The sequence below is a fragment of the Musa acuminata genome, chromosome BXJ1-10 (assembly GCF_036884655.1).
Source record: "Musa acuminata AAA Group cultivar baxijiao chromosome BXJ1-10, Cavendish_Baxijiao_AAA, whole genome shotgun sequence".
Classification (NCBI taxonomy): Eukaryota; Viridiplantae; Streptophyta; class Magnoliopsida; order Zingiberales; family Musaceae; genus Musa; species Musa acuminata.
The window spans coordinates 34757443-34781590 of NC_088336.1; the positions used below are offsets into that span (position 1 = coordinate 34757443).

General features: G+C 37.0%; 2 protein-coding genes across 2 annotated transcripts; both read left to right on the forward strand.

Moving 5' to 3' along the window:
• Positions 1 to 5287: 5287 nt before the first annotated feature.
• On the forward strand, positions 5288 to 7190 carry LOC103969648 (UBP1-associated protein 2B-like). The gene is made up of 2 exons (XM_009383249.3): positions 5288 to 6793; positions 6918 to 7190. The coding sequence occupies exon 1, from the start codon at positions 5330 to 5332 to the stop codon at positions 6782 to 6784; it is 1455 nt and encodes a 484-aa protein (XP_009381524.2). The 5' UTR covers positions 5288 to 5329; the 3' UTR covers positions 6785 to 6793; positions 6918 to 7190.
• Positions 7191 to 13651: 6461 nt separating this feature from the next.
• LOC103969649 (aspartic proteinase-like protein 1) lies at positions 13652 to 23209 on the forward strand. The gene is made up of 10 exons (XM_009383250.3): positions 13652 to 14234; positions 16903 to 17038; positions 19211 to 19443; positions 19564 to 19791; positions 20753 to 20891; positions 20970 to 21043; positions 21132 to 21231; positions 22095 to 22158; positions 22268 to 22339; positions 22890 to 23209. Exons 1-10 carry the CDS (start codon positions 13933 to 13935, stop codon positions 23126 to 23128), a joined length of 1587 nt encoding a protein of 528 aa, XP_009381525.2. The 5' UTR covers positions 13652 to 13932; the 3' UTR covers positions 23129 to 23209.
• The last annotated feature ends 939 nt before the right edge of the window (positions 23210 to 24148 follow it).

A 24148-nucleotide genomic window follows, 5' to 3' on the forward strand; every position in this document is an offset into this window, starting at 1 on the left:
AATCTTTGATAAGTAGGTCTAATGCATTATCTCCGGATTAATTTTCATAGGTGATGATATGGCACAATTTGGTAGCACGCCCCAAGGTAGCCATCCACAGCCACATCAGCGCCAACGAAGAGCTTCGAAGTCGACATGGCAAACCATATCAACACAATGCCCCGAACTCAAACGACACGTATATCCTCTGTACAAAGTCATGCAAGGGGCACGGCTCAAAAACGACGTCGCTCGGGTACGATGTCATCCCGCAAAGATCGAGACAATGTCACTCGGATACAACAGTGTCCTGCAAAGATCAGAACGGTGTCACTCGGGTACGACACTGCCCCGATGAGATCAGGATAGTACTGCTCGATGTTGATCCGCGTAGGACGATCAGTATCAGTGCAAGGGGTATGGGTTCGCCGCTTAAGAGGTCGACAACCATTAAGAGGTCGGGTACAGTCGATCCTCGTGTGTGGGCATAAAAACTCATCACCTGGCCAACACGGAGGAGGTTTTTCCTGCTCAAGCACTCTACTCTCTCTCATTCAACCAAAAAACTAACTTAAGCTTCGAAGGGGTTGAGTCGAGAAATCCCCCTCCTGATCTCGACCTATGTGCAGGAGTCCAGCGATGAAGAAGCAGGCCGCCCACCAAGAGAGAAGATCGCTCTCGGAGTAGGTTGACACTTGCTCTTGAGACTCGAGCGTCAGACCGAGCAACCTTGCGCGTCTAGAGTCAAACCTAGTCATGCTGACTCCCCAACCACGGTGTAAAGAGACACTAACATATGAGAATTATATTAGATAAGGTTTCGAAATCTAAAACTTCTGTAAGCGAGTCTCATGCATTATCAGACCAATATTTTAAGTATTAGCAAAATTATATCCATATATACATGTATAGGTGAATATATTACTTGTAGATGCATACTTGATGTATCCATAGGCTTGGTTTTGAACCTTGTAGAATCATAGAAAATCCCCTTTGGCCATCAGTTTAGAGCTTCACCTCAGCAAAAGCAAACAAGCTAGCAAAAGAGACTAGAAGAACACTGTGCTTCTGCTAATCCTAGGTATCATTTGGGGAGTATACTGTGGGTGATAGAAACTGTTGAGCTTTTCTTTTTCTATCCTATTTCTTGTTTCTGATGAGATCCCATATTGCATGATTACTATGTCTAGTGGAGGAAGCCATTCATTCATCAGAAATGAGGCTTCCTAGTCTATTATGATTGCAGAAGACCATCAAGATGTAGTGGCTGACACAGTTCTGGCCTTTTCTTCGAGGGCCGAGAGAGTTCCCACCTCGGCTGCACTATTACATTGCCTTCGTAGGCCACCGAATCCACTACTAACGAAGGGCACTCCCCTTTAGCATTTTGGATGTGCCTTAACGCGCAGCACAAAGTCAGAAGCTGCAAACAGTTCTCGCACTTTATCGCAATTTTTTGTCCATCAAAGAGCACGATAGCCAAAGCATTATTTGGATTCCAATATCTCTCTCTCTCTCTCTCTCTCTCTCTCTCTCTCTCTCGTAGAGGAAGAAGAAAAGCTTGCTGTTCGACTAGTGTCTGCCAACAAAGCTACAGAAGAACTCAAACCCTTTCCATGTCAGGAGTCTTCGAAGCTTTCTCCCAGAGAAACGGATCATTGCTGAGCCATTTATTCAGCAGTGCCTGCTGCATGCAGGAACGCAAGAAACTAAGGTTTTGGTCTCTGATTCAACAACGGTAAAAACACTAAACTAGAACTAACTGGAAAATATATGTAGCTTTTTCCTCAAAGATTAACATATATAACAAGACTTTTCTTTGTTATGCAGTTTCCTATCACTAGATTTATCTAAAAGATTAAGTTGATGGATGAGAAAAGGGTTTATGTATCTTTTCTATTTTAAGACTCATCCTCAGTTGACAGAATAATTGATATCTAATAAATAAAACTAAAATTTCCCTTATATTAATTTGAATTTAACCTATTTAGCTCAAGTTACTCTACTGGGGCAAAAAGGAATTGTCATAATATAAATAAATAAATATTATCTCATGTATCACCTTAAAGATTAAAATTTTAATGAGTTGTTCTAATTATCCTCTATCTATCGGAGTTATATCTAGTTATTAACAAATAAAAAAATTATATCTTTCCTAATAATTCGATATATCAATCTCATCAATATTCTCATCTCAATAATATAAGTATTTTATATATGTTATGATTTAACTACTCAACACTTAAAACCATAAAGCATTCATTATTTTTCTTTTAATCCTAAAAATATTTGATAATCACGTAATTAAATAATATAACATTACTATTTCACTCAGAACCGTATACCCATTCAATAAACTTAAATTAAATATTAGTCGTTGTGATTATCATTATTTTTTAAAATTTAAAATATTTTATTAATTTCAATAATTATTTGGTCTATCATGTTTCTCAATATTGTTGAAGGGTACTACTGTAAAATTCAATTTTAACGTGCTAACGATCAAAGTAATTTTTTTTCTAGGAATATATGATAACTTAAATTTAGAGAGATAAATATGAAACTCACTAACTTAGACACACTTTTGCCATTTAGTTTTAACGAGGATGCCAAACACTTCACATTATTTGGTGGATCAAACACTTTTGAAGGGTAAAGAGGCAATTCCCCTAATAGCCTTTTACTCGTTTGAACACTTCGACATCATTATCATAGTGGATGATTTTTCTTTGTGAATTTTATGAGGTTAAATTGATCTAAATAAATCAATTAGGCTTTGTGGGCTTGCGTTGAAGCTTGGAAGAATTTTTGGATCACATAGCTAAAGCATCTGGGGCAATTTTAGTAGCAATAAGTATCATCTAAAGATTGATCTGACATTATTGTTTATAACTTCATAGCAAGGATTTTAGTTATTGTTATGGAAAATTGGGCATGATTGACACATCAGCACCATGCGCTGACACATCGACTCCTTCTCAGCAACTTCTTGATCGACCTGATGAGGTCACATGGTTGACGAGCTGATTCCACGTAGTCGACATATCAATGCTACATAAAAGAGACAATGGTTTCACGTGATTGACCAATTGGCTCCAAGTGGTCGACATGTCAAAGCCATCTTGTCAACACATCAGAGCCACCTAGCTAATCATCTAGCCAGTGTCATGTTGACCACCTATAGAGTGAAGTTGGATGGCTACACCTAATGAATGTCATGTGGAGATGGGTTATGTAATCTTGGGTGTAAGATAATGATAGTTATACCCTTATTATTACATGAACTATATAATGAGTGATCGTAATAGTCTTAAACACCCACTATAAAAGGAGATGCATAAGTATATCTTAAGACACTAAATATCCAAAGTTTGACTTATCATATGACTTAAACTTCGAAATAACATTATCAAAAATATTCCGATGTAGTTTTTATATAATTCGAACAAAACTTGATAAGTTCATCTTGGATCCGAATTAACTTATAGCTCGAACGATCAAAATTTACTATAATAGATTGGCAATAGAAGGAAGATCAACAAACTTTGTAGGCCCATCTCGATCAAATCCTGATGACCTAAATATGAACAGGCTGAGTCTCATAGCGCGTAGAACACCCTTCTTACCAAATCCCCTAGTAATTATGATCTTGAGTCAGGGGCAACTTGGCATGTCATCTAATGAATCCATCTCCTCATATTACAACAAACCCTAACCTCTTTCGATGACCTTTAATTGTTCCGATAGAATCATTGCACACCCAAGTTAAATAAATGTAAGTTTTGATCGGAATAATCCAAAATGTAGTTTCATAACTTCCCCAACTAGCTCAGCTCACCCGTCAAACTCCACTTGTCTCATTCACACTACCATTCCTAGCTCCCATTCTACTATCTATTTTGTCTGTAAGCCTAATAGTTGAGTTTCGGTTGGCTCATATGCCACTCGAAGCACTTCATTTCTGTAAAATTCAATCCCCACACCAAAATTAGAAATCCCCATTGAGTCGATTCGATCGTGCAATCAACAAAACTCCCAACTGGATTCGGGATCACATCAATAAAATCAACCAAATATCGAAAGACATACAAAAAGAGATAAAACAAGAAAACCAATCCAAGATGGAATTTTATCTATAATCCCCCTTCATGAAAACCATAACTGAGGGGATAATTTTTGATAGAGGCTTCAGGCAATTTGTCCACCACAAAAGCTAAAAAAAGTGACAATTAAAGCCTTGATGCATATAGAGAGCCAACTAGATCTAAATCGATCCTCTTTAAGCAAATTACCGATTATCTAAGACTTAAATTAAAGATCTTCAGCTTTAAATCTAACCTATGTTGTATAACATTTTAAAGATCCCAAGCATATTTGCATTGAAAAAGTTAAATATTAATGAATGTGTGTATATTGAGTTTTAGCAATCTTCACCCACAATTATTGTTATTATTTAGGTACAAAGAATTGGTGTTTAGCTTGGATTGTGACTTAGTTGTATGAACATCTCGAATACCAGTGCGACGTTAATCTTAGGAGCAGTGAATTTTAATGGAGTTGGAGTATCTTCAGATCAAACTCCTCAATTTCCCAAATCTTGGTGCTAATGTTCTATTCGAAGCAACATAAAAAATTTACTGAAAACTTCAATGCCAATGTTCTATTTTCTGTTATAAGAAATAAAAATCAATATGCTGGTTTTTGTTCCATGATTATATTTCTGCATAGTTTATGCTTTATGTTTTCTTACTTTTTAAAACTGAAGAATTTCTAAGAAAACAAATTTAGTAACTTTGTCTCTTTTGTTGGTTTTATTAAGTACTTATAAAAATTATCAAAAATTTTGAATTGTTCTAATACATCCAATTTTTATCACCTAATTGAAATTAGGTAAAGAAGTTGGAAATAACTAAGAGATTTCCAAATATAATAAAATGGTGACCACTAAAATCCCTATTTAAAATAATTTATGTTTCTTATTTTTGAAAATATTAGAAACAATTTAAATTCCCTCCATATGAGAGGAGGACTCCTAGAAATATGGCAATGATCAGGAAAAACAAAAATATTTTTCTTCTTTACCTCCAAAATTTTCAGAAGCATTTTAGTAAATCTGGAAGAAAACAAAAAGAAAAACAAAGATTGATTTCTGTTTTTTTGTTTATAGAAACAAAAAACATGGAAATGTCTAAGGAAATTAATTTCGTGCTCTTGGTTGTGACCCGTAAGATTCCAAAGAGGCCCCCCTTTGAAGAAGGCCCAAAGAGGAGGCAAACGGTCCACAAAAGGGGCCGAGATCTAAAACCCTGAAAAGCCGATCAAACCCTAGCGAACCCATTACCCGGCATCGATGGCCACCAAGAAGCGGAAGGTCGACCAAGAAGATGAGCTCCTCATCTCCGCCGCCCCAAACCATGCCGGCGAACTTCTCCCCCAGGCCCCTCACCAGCCCGTCGTGTATACCCCGGCCCCGGCCTCTGACGAAGAGGAAGGCGGCGAGGACGATGACGACGATGACGTGGGGAAGCTGCTGGAGCCGCTCTCGAGGGACCAGCTTGTCGCCATCCTCCGAACCACCGCTGCCGCAGACCCCGCCACTCTCGTGGAGATCCGCCGCGTTGCCGACCTCGATCCTGCACACCGCAAGCTCTTCGTTCACGGTCTCGGCTGGGAAACCACCGCCGAGGGCCTCCGCGCGGCCTTCGGCAGCTACGGTGACATCGACGACTGCCGCGTCATCGTCGACAAGGGTAGCGGCCGATCCAAGGGTTACGGCTTCGTCCTCTTCCGCCACCGCGTCTCCGCTCGGCGTGCCCTTCGCCGCCCCCAGAAGCTCATCGATAATCGCATGACCTCCTGCCAGTTGGCCTCCTCCGGCCCCTCCGCGCCGTCCTCCCATCATCACAACTCCGCCCCGCAGCACCACCAAAACCTTAATCCTAGTCCTGGCCCCGCCTCTCATCAGGACAACATCTCGAGGAAGATCTATGTGGGGAACGTCCATTCCGACGTCGACGGCGGCCGCCTCCTTGCCTTTTTCTCCCAGTACGGCGAGATCGAGGAGGGTCCCATCGGCTTTGATCGACACACCGGGAAGCCGAAAGGGTACGCCCTGTTTGTCTATAAGACGGTGGATGGCGCGCTGAGGGCCCTCGAAGAGCCAAACAAGAATTTTGAGGGCCATCTGCTCCACTGCCAGCGGGCCACTGATAACAAGAGTAAGGCAGCGTCCCTTCAGAATGCTGCGGCACCGCCAAGTGTCGCATCCAGCACAGGAGCTCTCAATGGGTCCGGTTATGCAGGGACTACGTCTGATATGGGGTTAGCACAGCAAGCTGCCATGTTAGGTCAGGGATTTATGGGCATGGCTGGGGCTCAAGCTTATGCTCCGGGAATGCAACCAAATGCTGCATTGCTCACTCTTCTGGCAGCAGCTGGGCAGAATCCGGCAGCTTTCGGAGTCACACCAGCCATGCTTGCTTCTTTGAACCCTGCTTTTGCTGCTGCATTTGGTGTCCCGGGGAGCCAACAGGCTGTGCCTTCTTCAGTGATCCCGCAGGCGGCACAGGTGCCAAACTATGGGATGGGAAGTGTTGCATATCAGGGACCTCCAGGATTTCAGGGGTCTACTGGGTTTCAGGGAGCTTCTGGTTTTCAAGGTTCACCAGGGCTCCAAGGCCCTCCAGGTTTCCAGGGAACTCAGCCAGTTTCTCAACAAGGAGGAGGTGGCACTTCTTACCAGGGAGTTGCAGCAGTGCAGGGTCCTATGTCAAGGCCACCAACTGGACCAATGGGTGGATACTGATTACTCTAGGTATAAAATATATGAAATAGATTGATTTGCTGAAATTCTCGATCTTAAGAACTGATCTTTTTGTGGGTTTACACTTTCTGTTGTTGTTGGATTTTCTTGCTAATTGATCTTCCCTCTGTTCTAGTTTCATACTGAGACCGTGGTTATTCATGTCATTTAAAGATCACATGGCATTTCAATGTCTATCGGCGCCGGATATCAAGAAAGGCTTCCAATGCAACAGTTGTTCGAATACTGCAACTTTATTAGTTTTCTCGTTGTTTATGGATGTATGGATTTTGGACCTTATCTTTTGACTTGATATTTCTTCTGTTCTTGGAACTCAGTCTCTCTGTTTAGTGTAATGTTCAATGCTGTTCAAAATCTATCTTTCCATTGTGGATTGTCAGTTTGGCTATGTGGACTTCGTTAGCTGGTTTTGATTGGAGCTTGATGAGATCTTAACATCTTCTCTGCATTGTCATTTGTACAGTATGATACTGTTGCTGAATTTTCTGCCTTATCATGCTTTAAAGTGTCCTTTACATGATCATTTTGCATCTTTGGTTGCCTAGTCACTTGGGGAGCAGAGTTTCTATGGAGATGTCGCCAAAAGTTGTATCCTAGACATTCTCTTTGCCTTGAAATTGACTTAGGATTTATTTTTCCTCATTCTTTTGAGCATCAGGATGATGAATTAATTCTTTGAAGTCAAAGGTCGATATAGCTTTTGGTCAAACTTACAGCATTGCTTCTTGCTAATTGCTTGTCTTTACAGGTTTTAAAATCAATAGTATGTGAAATTCAATATATCTCATTGACTCATCCAAATTTTTATCACTTACATTGGTTAATGAGGCTGTTGTAGCTGCAGCATGCTTTCTCTAATCCCTACACCACCGTTCTGTAAGGTAGATCTCCTGTATTGTTTATCTCAAAATCATTCTTGTTTCACTTCATTACATGGCATTCTGCTAAGAATTTGTTTTTCCTTGGTTATCACCGTTATGTAAATATCCTTTATAAATTGAATATTGACTTGCACAATGGAATTGCAATGAATTAATCTGGAGAAATGGATTATGTTGTGGAGTTCATTTTAAATTTGATAAGCATGAATTGTTATGGTTTATTTCTGTTTGCATGCTTTCACCACATTAAGTTGAATATTTTTTCTTACTGTTGCAACTTCTTTGCCACTGAATAACAAATGAATGTCTGAAGTCCTACTGAAATATAATCTGGCAGATATTTTAGAAAAGTCAATGTCATGTTGTATTTTTCTTATACTAGTTTGCTATAAGAAATCATGTGAGGTGTAGAGACTATATAACCTTCCATCAAAATATGCACTGGTGCTGCTTGGCTTTTGGATCATCTCCATAACTACTTGTTTCTGAGCTGTTACCTTACAATAGTCCCAAAGAATAAGCCAAGTTGGTTTGGATGGTCGGCTAGTTGTAATGTCCACTCAAATAGTCAAAACTCTAGTAGATGACTGAAGCTTATGATTTGCTATGCTGATTACAACAATGTTGGCACGAATCTTTTGGCTGGTTGCTTTTGCCATACAACTGAGAGGAAAAACAAAGTCACAATTATAGAATTCTTTAGCTGACAATTATGCTAACTTTGCTGTGCGATGAACTTCTTTACCTTTTATCTCTGTTTCTCACCTCCTCAAGTTGACAAGTGTGACTGACATCCAGGATGCCATAGCTCTTTGCGAAGTAGTTGCATCCCAGTATCTGCTGGTGAGTGGCCAATGTGGAGGGATCATTGGAGCCAAGGTGGGATGGGAAATTGTATATTCTGCTGCTTCATCTCAGATTTGTGTGTGCGTTTATGTCAAAATGCAGTAGGGATCATAGTGTTTATCATGGCTGTCGAACTAATCTGGGATATACGAGGATATAACCTAAAAAGGACTCAATTCTGATGTACAGGGATGAAATTCTGATTTAAAACAAAACAAAATGTATTTTTTATGCCTTTATAAATTAATTTCTGGAAACTACAAATGTGTATTCTATGACAAATAGGTCCTATTTATAAGACTAATCATTACTTTTTCAACTATTATATTTTTTGTCTCTTCTATTTTCTACTCTTCTATTCTTCTTATCTTGTTTGTTCTCCCCTTTTCCCTTTTTTCTCCCTTCCCTTTCTATTTTTTTCACACCATGACCTACTCTCCCACGAGTATGCTACCGTGTGATGCAAAATTAGATCCCATGGACTTACCTCTCTATTTGTTACATAGCAGCGGTTTGTAGTGCAAACGAGTACCACCATTTCTCGTCCCTTTTGTCTCCTTTGATTCTTCCTCCATGTCCTTATTGTGCATCTGGTTGATAATGGCTGCTGCATGTTGTGGCTTTCATCTTTCTTTTCATTCTTAGCGAATGGATAGAATCATGTCTAGATGAACTAGTAGTCATGATCTTTGGTTGAATTGGACACAATCCATACTAGAATCCTTGTAATGTCAGGTAAAACTGGTATGGCGGGACAATCTGTCAGATTGTGAGGACCAATTTTATACGCTAAGTGCTGTACAAGTATAGTATAATATAACTTGTAATGTATAGCATATAATATTATTTAGTATAGTTTATGCTACAGGGTATAATATGCATGTATTTTTTAAAGAAAAAATGATAATTAACTTAAAAGCCACGTACAGAATATGCCTCTAGCCTACATGCATAATATATTATGCATGTACACTATCCTGTACTTGTGTAGTTAGCACAGTATAATATATAGTATGATGTAATTTAGTATTCTATAGTATTTTATAATGCAAGGCTTGCAAGATTGGTAGGACCAGATCAATCAATGAGGATTGGCATAAGAAAATTCAAAAATCAAAATGTTCAAAAAAAGATAAGAAAAGAAGCAAACGAAAAATGATGTATTTTAAAAGAAAAGTGTACATACAAATCTGTGCTTTCGAGTTGCAAATCTGTACATACAAATTTCTTTGCTAGTCCTGATCCTATGAGCTTTAGATTTATACAATAATGAACAAGTGCCATGTCAGTTCACTGTGACGTTCTGATGTGAACCAAATGGTAATAAAGGGTGGCCTAGTGCATTAGGCTCCTACAATCTTATGCAGTCGTACACCCGTAAACAGAGTGATTGCCTTCACATGGATCATATATTGATAGGCATATAATTATTTCTTATTATGCATTGTTAGGTTCATTATTTGGTGTAATTGCATGTGGTTTATTTGATGGAAGCGTTGGAAAATGAAAGGTAACTAAGAGAGAACATGCATCTGTTTTTCAGTCTATATCTTTCATTCATAGTGGTTCCAGAATCTAGATGATTAACGTGTAGCTTGGCTATCATATTCTCATCTATTGTTTGTTTATTTATTAAGTGCCACCATGCTGAGATGCATAGTTCCAGCTTACTGTGGCCATATTCTCTTAAATTTTCTTTTTTTTTTCTCAAAGAGTTTATGTTGGGTGTAACAATGAGTTGGGCATGGATATGACTTAAGACAGTTGCATCCTTGTAAAATCCTTGATTCTAGGCTCTAAAGTTGGTGTCTACCATGGAAAACAAATCATCTTGACAAATGTTATATCCGATATAACACCCAAGTCAGTTTTGTCTAGTGCTTTGAGTGATATTACATACAGCTTTCTTCCCTATATATATATATACCTAATCAGACTACTAAACTTGTTTACATGTTAAACTCTCCACCAATTTGGATGCCTTGCCTATTCGGACTACTACCTGATAAGTGTGAGTCTGACTTCTACTGTTGGACTCTTATGTAATAATGATGTTAGTGGTGGCTATTAAAATTTAGTTATTCAATGTTTTCATGAAATTTGGAAGGTATTACTAGAAACTTGTAGGCCAACTAGTTACAATGGAGTTTGATGGACACGTCTCTCCTTTTTACAAAAGAATTTATAAATGGTGATTATAAATGTAATATCAAGTTATATGGAAACATGTGCTTCTTATTGTTCCTCGCACTTTGCTGTTTGGGACAGGAATGAGATGAAAGGGTGACTTCATTTGGACCTTCACATCTTGAAGCAATGTTGCCTTAGTCTTTTGCCTTTGGTTGTTGAAAGATAGGTCAAAAAACTTTGCTCTCCAGGTGTAGGATTGTTTACATTGTCGAGTGAATGTGGTCAATGTTCTTTGTATGTCAATGGTTGATTTAAGAGTTAGTATGTATCAATTATGCTAATGCCTTGTTACAAAATCTATATTCGAAATGTTGTGTGAACATGGAGTTTTCTCATCAAGAATGACCACAAATGTTGCAGGCTAAACATCATCTTATTAACTTTATGCCGACGTCAGGTGAATTCTTGGCAGCTTCTGCTTGTCTATTGATTATTGGAGGTTGAGATCATGTATTTATTAGTTATAACCATGTTGTACAATAAATGTTTGTACTGTTTGATTTGGTGCAGAAAGATCCTCCTGGCCAATGCATATGGTCGGTGTTCATTTACTGGTGTTATGGAATTAGCTTTATCTTGGCAAGCCAAATTTAGATTGTGGTAGTATATATTTGCTGGTGATATTTGTGTTCGTCCGGCCTTATGCTATAGTTGTGTATCCTTTACATGGGCTAGCAATGTCTGAGTCATCTATAGACAATTGTGAAGACAGTGACAATCTTATTGCAATTATGCTGCAATAGATTGACCATAACGGCGTGGTGTCAGTTAAAGTGCTGACTAGCGTTCTCAATTTGCTTAGTTTCTCAGTGACTAAATACAAGGATTTAAAGCTGCATCCGTTCCGGAAGGTCTTATTTGCAGCAAAGCAGTGGGGGCCAAACCATCAGAACTGGTTATTACTGTGTAGGAAGAATAGTTGGTCTGTGTAACGAGAGGATGATGAAGATGTAGTCCGAGTGGAAGATGGTGATGATTCGTATTATGATGCAGGAAGGGAGCATGGGCAGTGCAAACCCTTGGTTTTTTTTGTGTTTCTTTCTCCAGTTCAAGGTCCTCCGGATACATGCATTGTTCACAAGATGAGATGCACGTGAAGATCACTGTCAGTGGTAGGTGTTGTATAATATCAGACCAGGCTTTCACGTGAATCCCCCATCATCCCAATCCCATCAGCCCTTTTCTGTAGTATGGAATCAATCTCCAACAACCTCCACTATGTATTTAGCTGGTCACAATTCTCTTTCTTCGAGGAGAATGCTCTCTTTTTCCTTATACGGTATCAAGGCCTCTTCTTTCAAGCTTGTATTTGGATATCACAGTAACATGGCAGTCGATGTACAACCCATCCAATTAGATCCATAAGTATGACCAAGGAATCAAACGAGGTCAACGTGTAACTTCTAACGCCAAACCAAACTTATAAGGGTTACTGTTACACTTTTTCATCTGGGGGCATCAACTTTGAGACGTGTCTTCCTTTCGATGGGAATTGCATGATGTCAATGATTGATGCTTTTTATTGCAATTGATTTCCGTGCGTGCAATTTCTTTTTGAACTATGCAGCTGAAAGGTTGGAGAGTAACTTTGCAACGCAAAGAAGTTTGATCAAATAATTTTCTGTTTGATGATAAACAACAGAAAAGAAAATTATGGCCGATAAAAGCTTGTTGTAATATCGGATGTTCTCAATTAAGTGCCCTGAATATTCTGAATTTTCATATCAGTCACCCAATGGGTCCTTAGTAGGTAATATATACAAAAGGTTTAGGATTTTGAGGACCAGTGTTAACAACATGCAAATTAGAAGGAATCTACTTACTACATTTTCCAACTTTTTTTTTTTTTATTTTGAATATACTTCTTAGCAATATGAGGTATTTCACAATGATGAAGAATTTGAAACTTATTAGTAAATTTCTAAGATGCAAAAGAAGCATTAGTAATATTTCCAACTTAATTCCCAAAATTAATCAATATAATAAATTTTTTTTCCTTGGAAATTAAATATTAGGATTGTAATATTGGAAGATTTAAAATGAATTTTCTTTAAAATAAAAAATCATGATATTTGAATAAAATCATATTAAAATATTTTTCACCATGGAGCATCAATATTTTGGTGGATCGAATCACCCAAAAAAAAAAGAAAAGGAAAAATGCAGGAATGAGACAACCTCTCACTCACGAACAAAATTGAGGTTCTATGTGTACATCCCACACATCAAGCTTGTTAGAGACTTCCTTATCCTAAATATATCTTTTAAGGTAATTTAGTCTATTTAAAGATCTTTTCCTTTCATCAAGTGGAGCCTCCGAGTTAAAAACCAAGCCAAACCACTCAAAACTATTTATATAAAAAGAAATGAATTGAGAGGTTGAAATGTTTTCTTATGATCAACACTATATTTAACATCTATTAAATCGAACACTTTGTAGCCACCAAGTGATGGTAATTTGACGATGCTCTTTTGGAATAAAAGAAAGGGAAAAAAAAAAGTGAAGGATATGGTACAAAAGAATTACATATTATTGCAGATTGTCAAATTATCTGTCCTTGTACATGAATTTTTTAGTATTTTATTCTTTTACATCGATGTGTATATATTTTTATATTTTAATTTTTTTGTCATTTCATATAATATGCATTATACTAACACCAATAGATGAAGCATTGATCTATTACCTATGTACATAACATCTTAATCATCAGAGAATATTTTGAAATATATATATATATATATATATATATATATATAACACTGAAAATATAATAAAATTTTAAACATTAAAATTTAAAAAAACTATTATTAGTTTGAATTAGATGGTGTGGGTTTGTGAGTAGTAGAAACTTTGTAGGGCCCCCAAGAAAAATACATGATCTGTTGAGGGGGTTCCCTGCAAAATCTCACAAGAAAAGACACCGCCGCGGCCTCCCTGCGCCCGCTCTGCTCTCTCCCTCTCGCTTTCGCCGAAACCTGAGCTCCTAAAAAGCGAAGCCCCAATCCCTCGATCGAAACCCCTCCCTCTCTTCCACAAAACCCTACCTTTCTGCGCGACGCCCGACCCGTGTTTTCCCCCAGTCGCGTCTCGTTGGCTCAGATCTCGCTCCATTTGTGCTCTCGCTGCCGACCGCTGTTGCCTCAGCCTCATTGTACCTTAGATTGACCCCCATTTGAGCTCCTAACGTCGGATCTAGGCCGCCTCGGGCCATGGCGAGAGCGTGTTTCTTGATCTCTTTGGTCGTCGCGAGCTGCTTGGTGTGGAAAGCCCACTCGTTCGCGCTCTCCGCGAAACTCGTCCACAGGTTCTCTGATGAGGCGCGGGCCGCGGCGGCGTCCCGCATCGGCGGAGGAGGCGGGGAGCGGTGGCCGACGCGGCGAAGCAAGGAGTACTACCAGATGCTGGCGAGGAGCGATCTCCTGCGGCGGAAGCGGCGGCTTGGTGCCCGGTACCAGATGTTGTTCCCCTCCGAGGGGAGCGAGATGTTGTCGCTTGGAAATGACTTCGGATGGTGAGTTGAAACGCTAATTTCTGGAGCCCCTTCTTTTTTCTCTAATGCATTTGAGCCATCAGACTCTCCTAAGAAACAAAGAAGAAGAACTATGTGATTCTTGTATTTAAATTACCTGAGAGCCAATGATAATTGATTTGGGTCTGCATGAGTTAGAAAGGGACAGTTTGTGGTTACTACTTGTAATTTCATTTCTAAATTTCAAGTTCTTAAAGGGTTTTTCCTCACTTGAATACTTATATCAAGATAAACGAGATTTTGAGCTAAGTCACTAATTTAGCCTCAGGCACTTGGATCATCAGATCTTCTCTTCTTATATTAAGAAAGCCAGAATTCTCTTACGCTTCATTCTACCTGTGCTTAATTACCAGAGAAACGCCAAAGCAGAATCGTCTGAGGGATAATAGTTTGGATTCTAAATAAGTTAATTAGGACTGCTGTGGTGGTTATTAATTGTAACTTGATTTTTAAATTAATGCTTGTGAAGGGTTTTTTCTCTAATGAATGTGTCTATTAAAACAAATAGGACTTTGTGTGTTTAGGAATATGTTCATACGTTTGCATTATGCAACCTGCATTGCGAGTCTTGTCGTGTTTGCCGTGGCTGTCATGTGATGCGTTCCTGGAGAAGCAATATATGGGATTCAGATAGTAAAAAAATCATTAGGTTAGTTATAAATGTAGATGGCCTCCTGTGAGCTTTTTATGATTTTCCTTTTTCCTCTTGTTATATGAGGTCTGTGATTGGCAGTCTTTTGTAGCAATCCTATTACAGAACAAGGACTGGTTCCTTTGTAAAAAGATTATGATAAGTTGTTTTTATCAGGGGTGTGACTGACTTATAAAGGTCTCATTTTATTTTGTTATTTTCCCTTCATGGAAGTGATTGGTTCATAACAATCCTCATGTTGATTGATTTCCTTTATGCAAGTCATGTGAATGTACCATAAATAATTCATTTGAAAGTAATTAAATGTCTAGAATTTAATATTATGCTGGAATTGTGAGGAAATTAGCCCTGATTCATAAAGCATTATCATGATCCTCCCAAAATGGCATTAATACTTTGGAAATAGGCTTTTGAAGCCAATCGTTGACTCGATAGTGAGTTCCGAGTCCAAAATTCCTCATAAACAGACCTCTTACAATAAATCTGTCTCACAAGTGAGACTATAGAGAGAACCTAAGAGAACAAATCTTAAATCTTCCCCATTATAGCATTTGGAACAAGAATTTTCTTGTACACTCTGTGAAACATGGATATCAGCACATGTAGTTATAAATCATGAAAATAAATTATTAGAGTCCAAATTTGCAACAAAACATCCAAATATATAATAGAGGACTTAATAAAATGTAATTAAATACATGATTTACATATTATGATTATAATTCATTTTGAATTTCACTAAATTGTAGAGTCATCCATCTATTTTTGCCCATTAGAAAGTTTAATATGTAGAGAGCAGACCATCACGGAAGGTATCTAAGAAATCTTCCTTAGATATCTATGGTATCTGTTATTCTGAAAAATCATTGACAGAGCTGCTATGTAAGTCAAAAGTTACAAAATGTATCCATATCCAAATATTGCTGATTTTAATTAGGATGGCCGTACATTTTAAACTAGTCTGGTTTAACAGCAGATATTGCACTCAACCATGATATGCCCCCTTAAACAAGCACTTAGTCATCAGTATCATTATGAATGCCAATAGATATTGTAAATCAGAGGTTCAATTGCATGACAGAGACTTTGTAGATGTTTGGTTCTTCTTAGCTTGTTTGTAATATGTGTCCAGTTATATAGGACAATGTAACTGTGAGCGGTGGGCGAACTTTAGCAAGTTGCTGGTTACAATTGTTACAGATAAAAATCTTGCTTGTGTGTTGCTTCTGGAAATGACTCATAACTGACCAGTTATTTGCTTGAAATTCAATGGATATGTGTTTCGTTTGTTTGCTGACAGAGTTCCAGCTGGTAGCAATCAGGTAATTACCAGAGTCTGCAGTCTTTTGATTTTCTTAGATAGAAAATTAGTGATTGATTGTTCATTGCTATTGTTGAATGCGTGAAGGTGTACTCTTATTCAGTTGAAGGAGATTTTAGGAATCTACGGAATCATAGAAATGAGTTAAAAATCATTCGGGTAGTATCTTAAATCTTCCTTTTGCAAGCCGCTGAGCCGAATCTCAAGCATGTCTATCTGCTTCCGGTAAAACATGAATAAGTTGATCATCTCATTTGGTTTGTCTAAACAAACTCGGACAAGAATGGCATCAACCAGCATGTTTTGTATTCTATATGCTGTTCCCTCTCTCTGGTTGGTGCTCTTTTCTTTGTGAAGTACTTTCCACATGTTATATATTTAAGTAGTTATCTAGTCACTTGCAAAGGATCCATGTGTTTCTCCTTTTTGCCCCATTTATTTTAGCATTCATAAATTGTAGCCTTCATTTTTCTCATTATTTTCTTCCATTTGTTTGTCTAGGCAGATTTTTTTTCTTTTATTGGTGTCTATATTTGATGAAGCATTTTATTTCATGTGTTTTATTTAGTCTGGTCACCATCGTATTACCTGTATCCATATTTATGATATTCACATTACTAATTAGTGGGATACTGCTAATTGTTTCGGAATGTTTCATTTTTATTTCTGATTGGCAGGTTACACTACACATGGATCAATATAGGAACTCCTAATGTTTCCTTTCTTGTCGCTTTGGATGCTGGAAGTGACCTGCTTTGGATCCCATGTGATTGCATACAATGTGCTCCTTTGTCTGGTTATCATGGCAGTTTGGTAGGCAAACATCTGCTTTGGCTTTGGGTTATTGTCATGAAAGACATGCCATTGCCTTTGGATTTCTTATATATTACTGGATTGCTTTTTGGTTTATGATTGTGTCTCTATCTTCTTTCTATTGCTTTGTGTACTTTGATCCATCCCACCTGATTTCTTGTCCTATTTGTATAAGAAATTATGACAATGTAGTATCCTTATTTCATTTTTTATTTATAACCCTTTGAAAGTTCAAAAAATTCTTCTTTTTCTCAATAATATGTACGTATGATGGCCTTCTTTCCTTCAGAGGTTCAAGAAGTGACCACAGAAATGAAATGGAGAACAGCAAGAATACCTAGTTAAATGGATCATTAGGCAGCAACTATTAGGTCATTATGTTGAATGATCAGAATTTGATGATCATATGTTCTTTTGTTGTTATAGAACAGTATAGCTCAGTAACTAAAATTAGCAAGCACAAACCTATGGGGTTTAATTGCAACAAAGAAATATTATTTTTTTAGTAATAATTGCAAGTTGCAACTATATATAATTCTGCCTTAGAAAATATTATAGAAAGAATTTCACTAAGCAACAAAAGAGAGCAAACGTTGTTGGCTTCAACATACAGAGTTGTTGGATTTCTTTCACAAAATTAAGCAGCTAAGGATGCAGTTTGCTCTTCTTTCTGATCTGTCTCCATCTTCACCCAAATTTCCATGATTAAGGCGACGGTCATCTGCGATAATAATGCTTTTACACTGTAGCATATTAAAAGAGAGAAACTCCACTTTATTTGAACTATGTGTTTTTTTAACAATATGTGCTTTTTTAACTATATGCATTATTTAATAACGATAATATAAAGTGGTTCTTCACAATGATAAGATGATTATATGCTCATGTTTTAAATCTCTTATTTAGGTTAATAATTTTGTGTATTCAAAGTTGAGTATTCTTATTGTTTCTGATAGTTCTTATATAACAAAGTTTTGCATACAGACAGTAGTACCACTACACCTTTAGATAACTTCAAGATTAACTACTTATAGGAGCTTATAAACTCACCTTTCACAATAATACTCTAAATATATTTAAGAAGTAAATCAGGAGAATATCAAATTAAGTGCATTCTCCATATTATGTGGAAACACTTTACAACTGTCTAAACAACAACCAACTGAGATCAATATTAAGAAGTCTTACAGACACCATAAGAAACTTACTATAGAAGTTTTATTTTTCTGCAATGAAACTGATGTACAGACAAGATTTAAGTACTATTGGGCTACCATATTTCTGCATAATTGCCTTGGATCTGTTACCTTAAATGTCTTAGCCATTATTTAATATTAGTGACAATTAGTTTGTGCGTACGGGATTAATTTACACTTATTATATGTTTTCTTTATTATTTTGAATTTGATGATGCAGTTCATGGAGGCTACCTTGATTTTCTCCATTATCCTGGACCTGCATTGTTCACTACTCTTATGCTTATAAAGAACTTCAGTAACCCTTTCACATAAGATTGCCCCTTCTCATATTTAGACTTCAACAAAAGAGTACCTTGGTAAGCCTCATAGCTTAAAAAGATGATTCATGACAGTTTTCTGAAAACCTCAATAGATATGTTTAGCCTGTAGTCTTTTTATAATATGATACATGCTTACGTATACCAGATGACCTATAAGAGCAGAGATTTATAAGGAGCCTCTCTAGCTGTAGCACCAAGTTTTAATATGAATTATATTTTATTCCATCATGTGTATATTTTGCATTTCATGGTCTCATCAAAGTTCTGAAAGATTGTGCTCAAGTTCAGAAATAAGTGTATGAGCATTTTTGCTTCTCTCATTTTAATTTGAATATTGATTTTAATTGATAGAATTTTTTTGAAAGGTTTATTTGACTATAGGAATTGTGGTTTAGTTCTGGTATGCTTTATTTTATATTAGCCTTTATTTTTCAAAGGTCCTTATAATTGTGGCTACAACTGTTAGATCACTTGTGTGGTGGATCTTACCTGTGATAGAAGCTGGTAACTTGTCAACATTGTCTATTAGTAATTTTGCTGTTGTAAACAGAAAACAAGGGGATATTCTATTTACATTTAACAGCAGGTTTAGCACTTATTTCCGATGATTGATTGGCAGGTGCTCCTTTCTGTATGGAGCATCTATTGTGCAGGATAAAAATCTCAGCATGTATAGTCCGGCTGAATCGAGAACCAGCAGATATCTCTCATGCAATCATGAACTATGTAGTTTGGGTTCAACCTGTGGCAGTGCAAAACAGCCTTGCCCTTACAGGATAAACTACTATTCAGAAAATACATCCAGTTCAGGTTTGTTGGTTGAGGATATATTACACTTGGCAACTAGTGAGGATCATGCATCAGTGCAGGCTTCGGTCATCATAGGGTGGGTCTACTTTTAGGTTTTGCATAATGAGTAGATATGAGTTTCTCTTTTTGTATTTTTTGTCGACCTTTTCTTCTATAAGATTTCTACTTTTTAAGATTTTTTCTGCTCCTGATTCAGATGTGGTAGAAAGCAGAGTGGTGATTATTTGGATGGAATTGCTCCTGATGGTCTTCTGGGTTTGGGATTTGGAGACATTTCGGTTCCAAGCTCCCTTGCAAGAACTGGACTGGTACGAAACTCTTTTTCCTTGTGCTTCCGGGATGATGACTCTGGAAGAATTCTATTTGGAGATCGAGGCTTGCCCACCCAACAGTCTACACCATTTGTTCCCTTGGATGGAAAATAGTGAGTTTTATTAAGTGACACATCATTTGTCGCCCTGGATGGATTATTCATTTTATAGGGCTTTGATCCATCATTTGTTATTAGGTTCAATCTTTTTGTTTGATACCTTGCAAATGCCTAGGCTCTTTTCTTGCTTTGTTTGTTGTACATTGTCATTCAGACATATGTTTCAGATCAGCACCATTAAAAAGGAAAAAAGAACGAAAAAAATGTTCAAATAACAGATGTCAGTGGATGAGAATGACAATCAGTGGAGCTTTCATTCTTCGCCATGCATTTAATCATTTATTTAAATTTTATAGGTTCATTGAGTGACAATAAAGCAAACTGTTATAAAGAAAGCACTGAATATTTGTAATTATCCTCCTTTACATGAGCTGAGCAAGAATTCTATCAGGAGGCTTGGGTCTCAACTCTCAATCCTATCACAAATTCAATTGTGAAAGGTCCAAAATTCAGGATCAATTCTATTGAACATTATCTATGTGATTTGGATATCTTCTGGATGTTTATGAAACTAACCAAAAAACGATTGGTTAAACGGTGTTCATGAGGCAAAAGTATGATCAACACTATTTCAACTAATGATCCAGTGGATTGATCGTGATTTAACTAGTATTAGATGAATGCACACAAACATTCAACTCATGTTTAATAGAGCTGATTTTCGATTTAGAACCTCCAGAATCGATTTTGTGGCGATAGGACTGAGGATCAATCCTCCGATAGGATTCAACCTCAACTCCCTTGCTATTGCCCAATGCATAACGTAGGGGAACATATTTAGCTAATTAATATTGATAATTGAAGGCATCTGTAGGTTTTATTTATGACTTAAGTTCAATACAGTGAACTAATTTTCCCCTAATCTTTAATCTTTTTCCCAATTTATTCTGGATGCTAGTTGTGGTAGTTTTGACTTTTCATAGTGTTGATTTTAGCTTTTGGCCTTGTGCTTCAGCGACACTTACGTCATTGCGGTGGAGAGTTTCTGTATGGGATCTTCATGTCCTGGGAAAACCAGCTTTCATGCACTAATTGACAGTGGATCATCCTTCACCTTTCTTCCTAACGACATCTATAAGAGAGTCACTCTGGAGGTACTTTTTTATTCTTTTTATATGTCAGAAAAATGTTGTTTTGTCTAGGCACTGACTTGACCCTGGATTGGTGGATAGTTCGACAGACAAGTTAATGTCTCAAAGCGTGCCACTAATAATGAATCTCCTTGGGAATACTGTTATGAAGCCAGGTGAATTTCTTAGAAAGGGTATCATTTTGCACATTTTGCTATCTTTATTTTGTCATTTTAAACCAAGTTCTACTTTTTGTGATGACAGCCCTCTTGGGATGCCTGGTCTGCCAAAAGTAAAACTAATATTTGGTGGAAACAAGAGCTTCATGGTTATCAATCCTATTTATCCTTTCTATAATACAGAGGTGCCTGACTTTGTACTTAAATACTATTTAATTTTTTTATCATCAGGATATGTTTAAACATTAGTATTCTGTCCTGAAGCAAGTGTATATCTGCTCTTTTAATCTAATTTCTGATAGTTTAACAAATAATAAGTTTTACTCCTGATATAGTTGTATGGTTTTGTTGAGTTCAGCAAATACAGGCGTTAAATGTTCCAACTAATGCAACTGAAATTAGTCATCCCAAACTAATATAACAGAGTAGAGGCCATAAAGGCTTTTTGAAGTTCAAGATTTTTTCTGCTCATTTTATAACAATCCTAATAGGACAATGTTATTTTCAACTTTAGGTGCAGACAGAAGCTACATATGTAACTATTGTTTGCTCTATTGTCTAGGATTTTGTGAATGAAAAAATTAGTTGATGATGTGGTTCCAAGAGCAGTTTTAGCTTATGGATATTGCTCAACACTTTTTGCAACTAAACCTTTGAGGTATAAAACTGGTCCAGACCATGTGGGGCATATTATATGTGCATAACTACTCAGTCATCATCTGCAAATGCTTTGTAAAGGACATTGATAAGCTAAGCAGCAGATGTTGTTATTTAAATTATTAAATTTCTGAGTAAGAACATACTACTTGATTAGATCATAAAAAATGAGCATATGATGACATACCATTTTATGGTTGATCTCGATCGAATTTGTAACTAGGTTCATTTTCTGTTAAGTGATGGTACTATAAAATTTGTGATTGGATCTTTGTTGCAAAATTAGTGTTAATAAGTGAAAGGTCCCATAAGAAAATTACTCTGGTTACTTGCCTGTCAAATTGTATATGTATGGTCAGAGAGATAAGATGATTGTTTTTTGCCTTCACAGGGAGAACTTGCTGTGTTTTGCTTAGCTCTGCAGTCATCTCAAGAAAGTCTTGGCACCATAGGACGTGAGCATTCTTCAACCACAACTTGATCCATACAAATTTAGCTTCCATATAAATTTTCACTTATTTATTTTCTCTTTCTCAGCTAAAAGATTTCATATTGTGGATGCAGAGAATTTTATGACGGGATATCATTTGGTATTTGATAGAGAGAACTTGAAGCTGCGATGGTCACGATCTGATTGTGAGTCATTCTGTAGTCTATTCTTTAGTTGATAAGATACCCTTTTTATCCTTCCCATTTTGGTTAACACAGATCAATATGGTAATGCATCTTGACATTGGTGAGTCTTGTGTTAACGAATACTTCAGATGCTACATAATGATGTCACTTCTATTAGATTTACAAAGGCTTACCAGTATTCTTGTGGTCGTTGAGATACTGTTGTATTTATTGCTTATCACATGCAGTAGATGTCCATCCAAGACATGACTGGCAATGGGTTTATTTGACCGGAATTATACTTGTTTGGATTCTCTGCACATTAGCCTTCCTAGACCAGAGGAGCTCCCATGGATACAATATCACTGTCCCAAATGCTAAATTAAGGCAATAGTTTTTGGTTGACAAACGCAACACTGTCTATTCTTCATGTTTCTCTCATTTGATTGTTATAAGCATGATGGTATTGTTGTGTTCATGCATGATATACTGTCTAGAGTCCCATAAGTTTATTAGAGAGGAAGTAAATACGACCTTATTTATTCACCATATTTTCCTTGCATGGAGACAGGTCATCATGATCTTGACAACAGCAGGAGGATGCCATTGGGTTCACCACCATGTAACAGGCCTGAGAATCCTTTGCCGACGAACGAACAACATAGCTTTCCTAACAATGCCCGTGCCATTTCTCCTGCGGTTGCCGGGCGGGCTCTCCCTGCTAACTCATCGTCTGTTTCCCAAGGGTTGAATGCCTGGTACTGTCTGTTGTTGCTACTGACTCAACTCGCTGTATTTGCCATCGGGTGATAGTCTTGGATCTAAAATACATAAATAGTGTTGTAAATCTCGGTTCATGGCTTTCCGTTATCCAATGTGTTTTTGTGGTCATTGGATTCTTGGGGCTGTTGTCCACTATATCCAATGTCTCTGTTATCAATTCACATCCTTCTGAAAATAAACATGAGAAACAGAATCTAAAAATTAATTTTTTAAAAAAATATAATCATTATCTTTGCAGATTGTGAGAATATCTCCATCACTATCCATCATAAGAAAACACTTGCTGGCCTCTTCTTGTTTTTTGTTTTTCTTTTTCTGAATCAGTTTTGTCTTTAGTATCTATAATATTGAACATTATCCAAATATTTGACTCTTGATCTCGACTAATCACGTTGAGATATACCATTATTAAAAAATCTTCTTTGTCGACCTCCACTTTGAGTAACTAATGTTTCACCATTCATATTCTTAGACTTATCTTTTTTTTTTTCCCGGAGATATTAAAGCTTTTTTAACTTGTTCTTAAGTTACTGTAATCTTCTCACACAATATCATCTCCACAAAATTGTCATAAGTAACAATACCTTATCTTTTTCATCAACCTTTATATATATTTTTTAGTTGATCTAATATTCCTTTGAATATGCTCATATACTCTAACACGTCTCTACCTTCCTCCATCCTTAACCTATATTACTTTGACTTCAAATACAACTTATTAATGAAACTTTTAGCTATATAACATTCATATTCTTTGAATATGTTTAAATGCTCTATTACGTCTCTACCTCCCTCCATCCTCATCCAATATAAATTTTACTTTAGATACAACTTATTATTAAACTTTTAGTTAGAAAAAGCTTTTCTAACTTATCTCAAACACTTACGTTAAAATCATCATTAATAATATTATTTATAATATTATCAAGGATGCAAAGATGAATAGTATTATACACTTTACCTCAAGCTCCTCCTAGTCTTTATCGCTAATTTTTTCTGATTTATCTGCTTGTCCCTTCAATGATCCTGCTAGGCCTTATCGAGCAA

Excerpts from the sequence above, each read along its gene's own strand:
- LOC103969648 (XM_009383249.3), top strand. The coding sequence starts at position 5,330 with ATGGCCACCAAGAAGCGGAAGGTCGACCAAGAAGATGAGCTCCTCATC.
- LOC103969649 (XM_009383250.3), top strand. The coding sequence starts at position 13,933 with ATGGCGAGAGCGTGTTTCTTGATCTCTTTGGTCGTCGCGAGCTGCTTG. Across the intron at positions 19,792-20,752 it reads GTTCCCTTGGATGGAAAATA|CGACACTTACGTCATTGCGG; the intron begins GTGAGTTTTATT and ends CTTGTGCTTCAG. Across the intron at positions 22,159-22,267 it reads AAGTCTTGGCACCATAGGAC|AGAATTTTATGACGGGATAT; the intron begins GTGAGCATTCTT and ends TTGTGGATGCAG.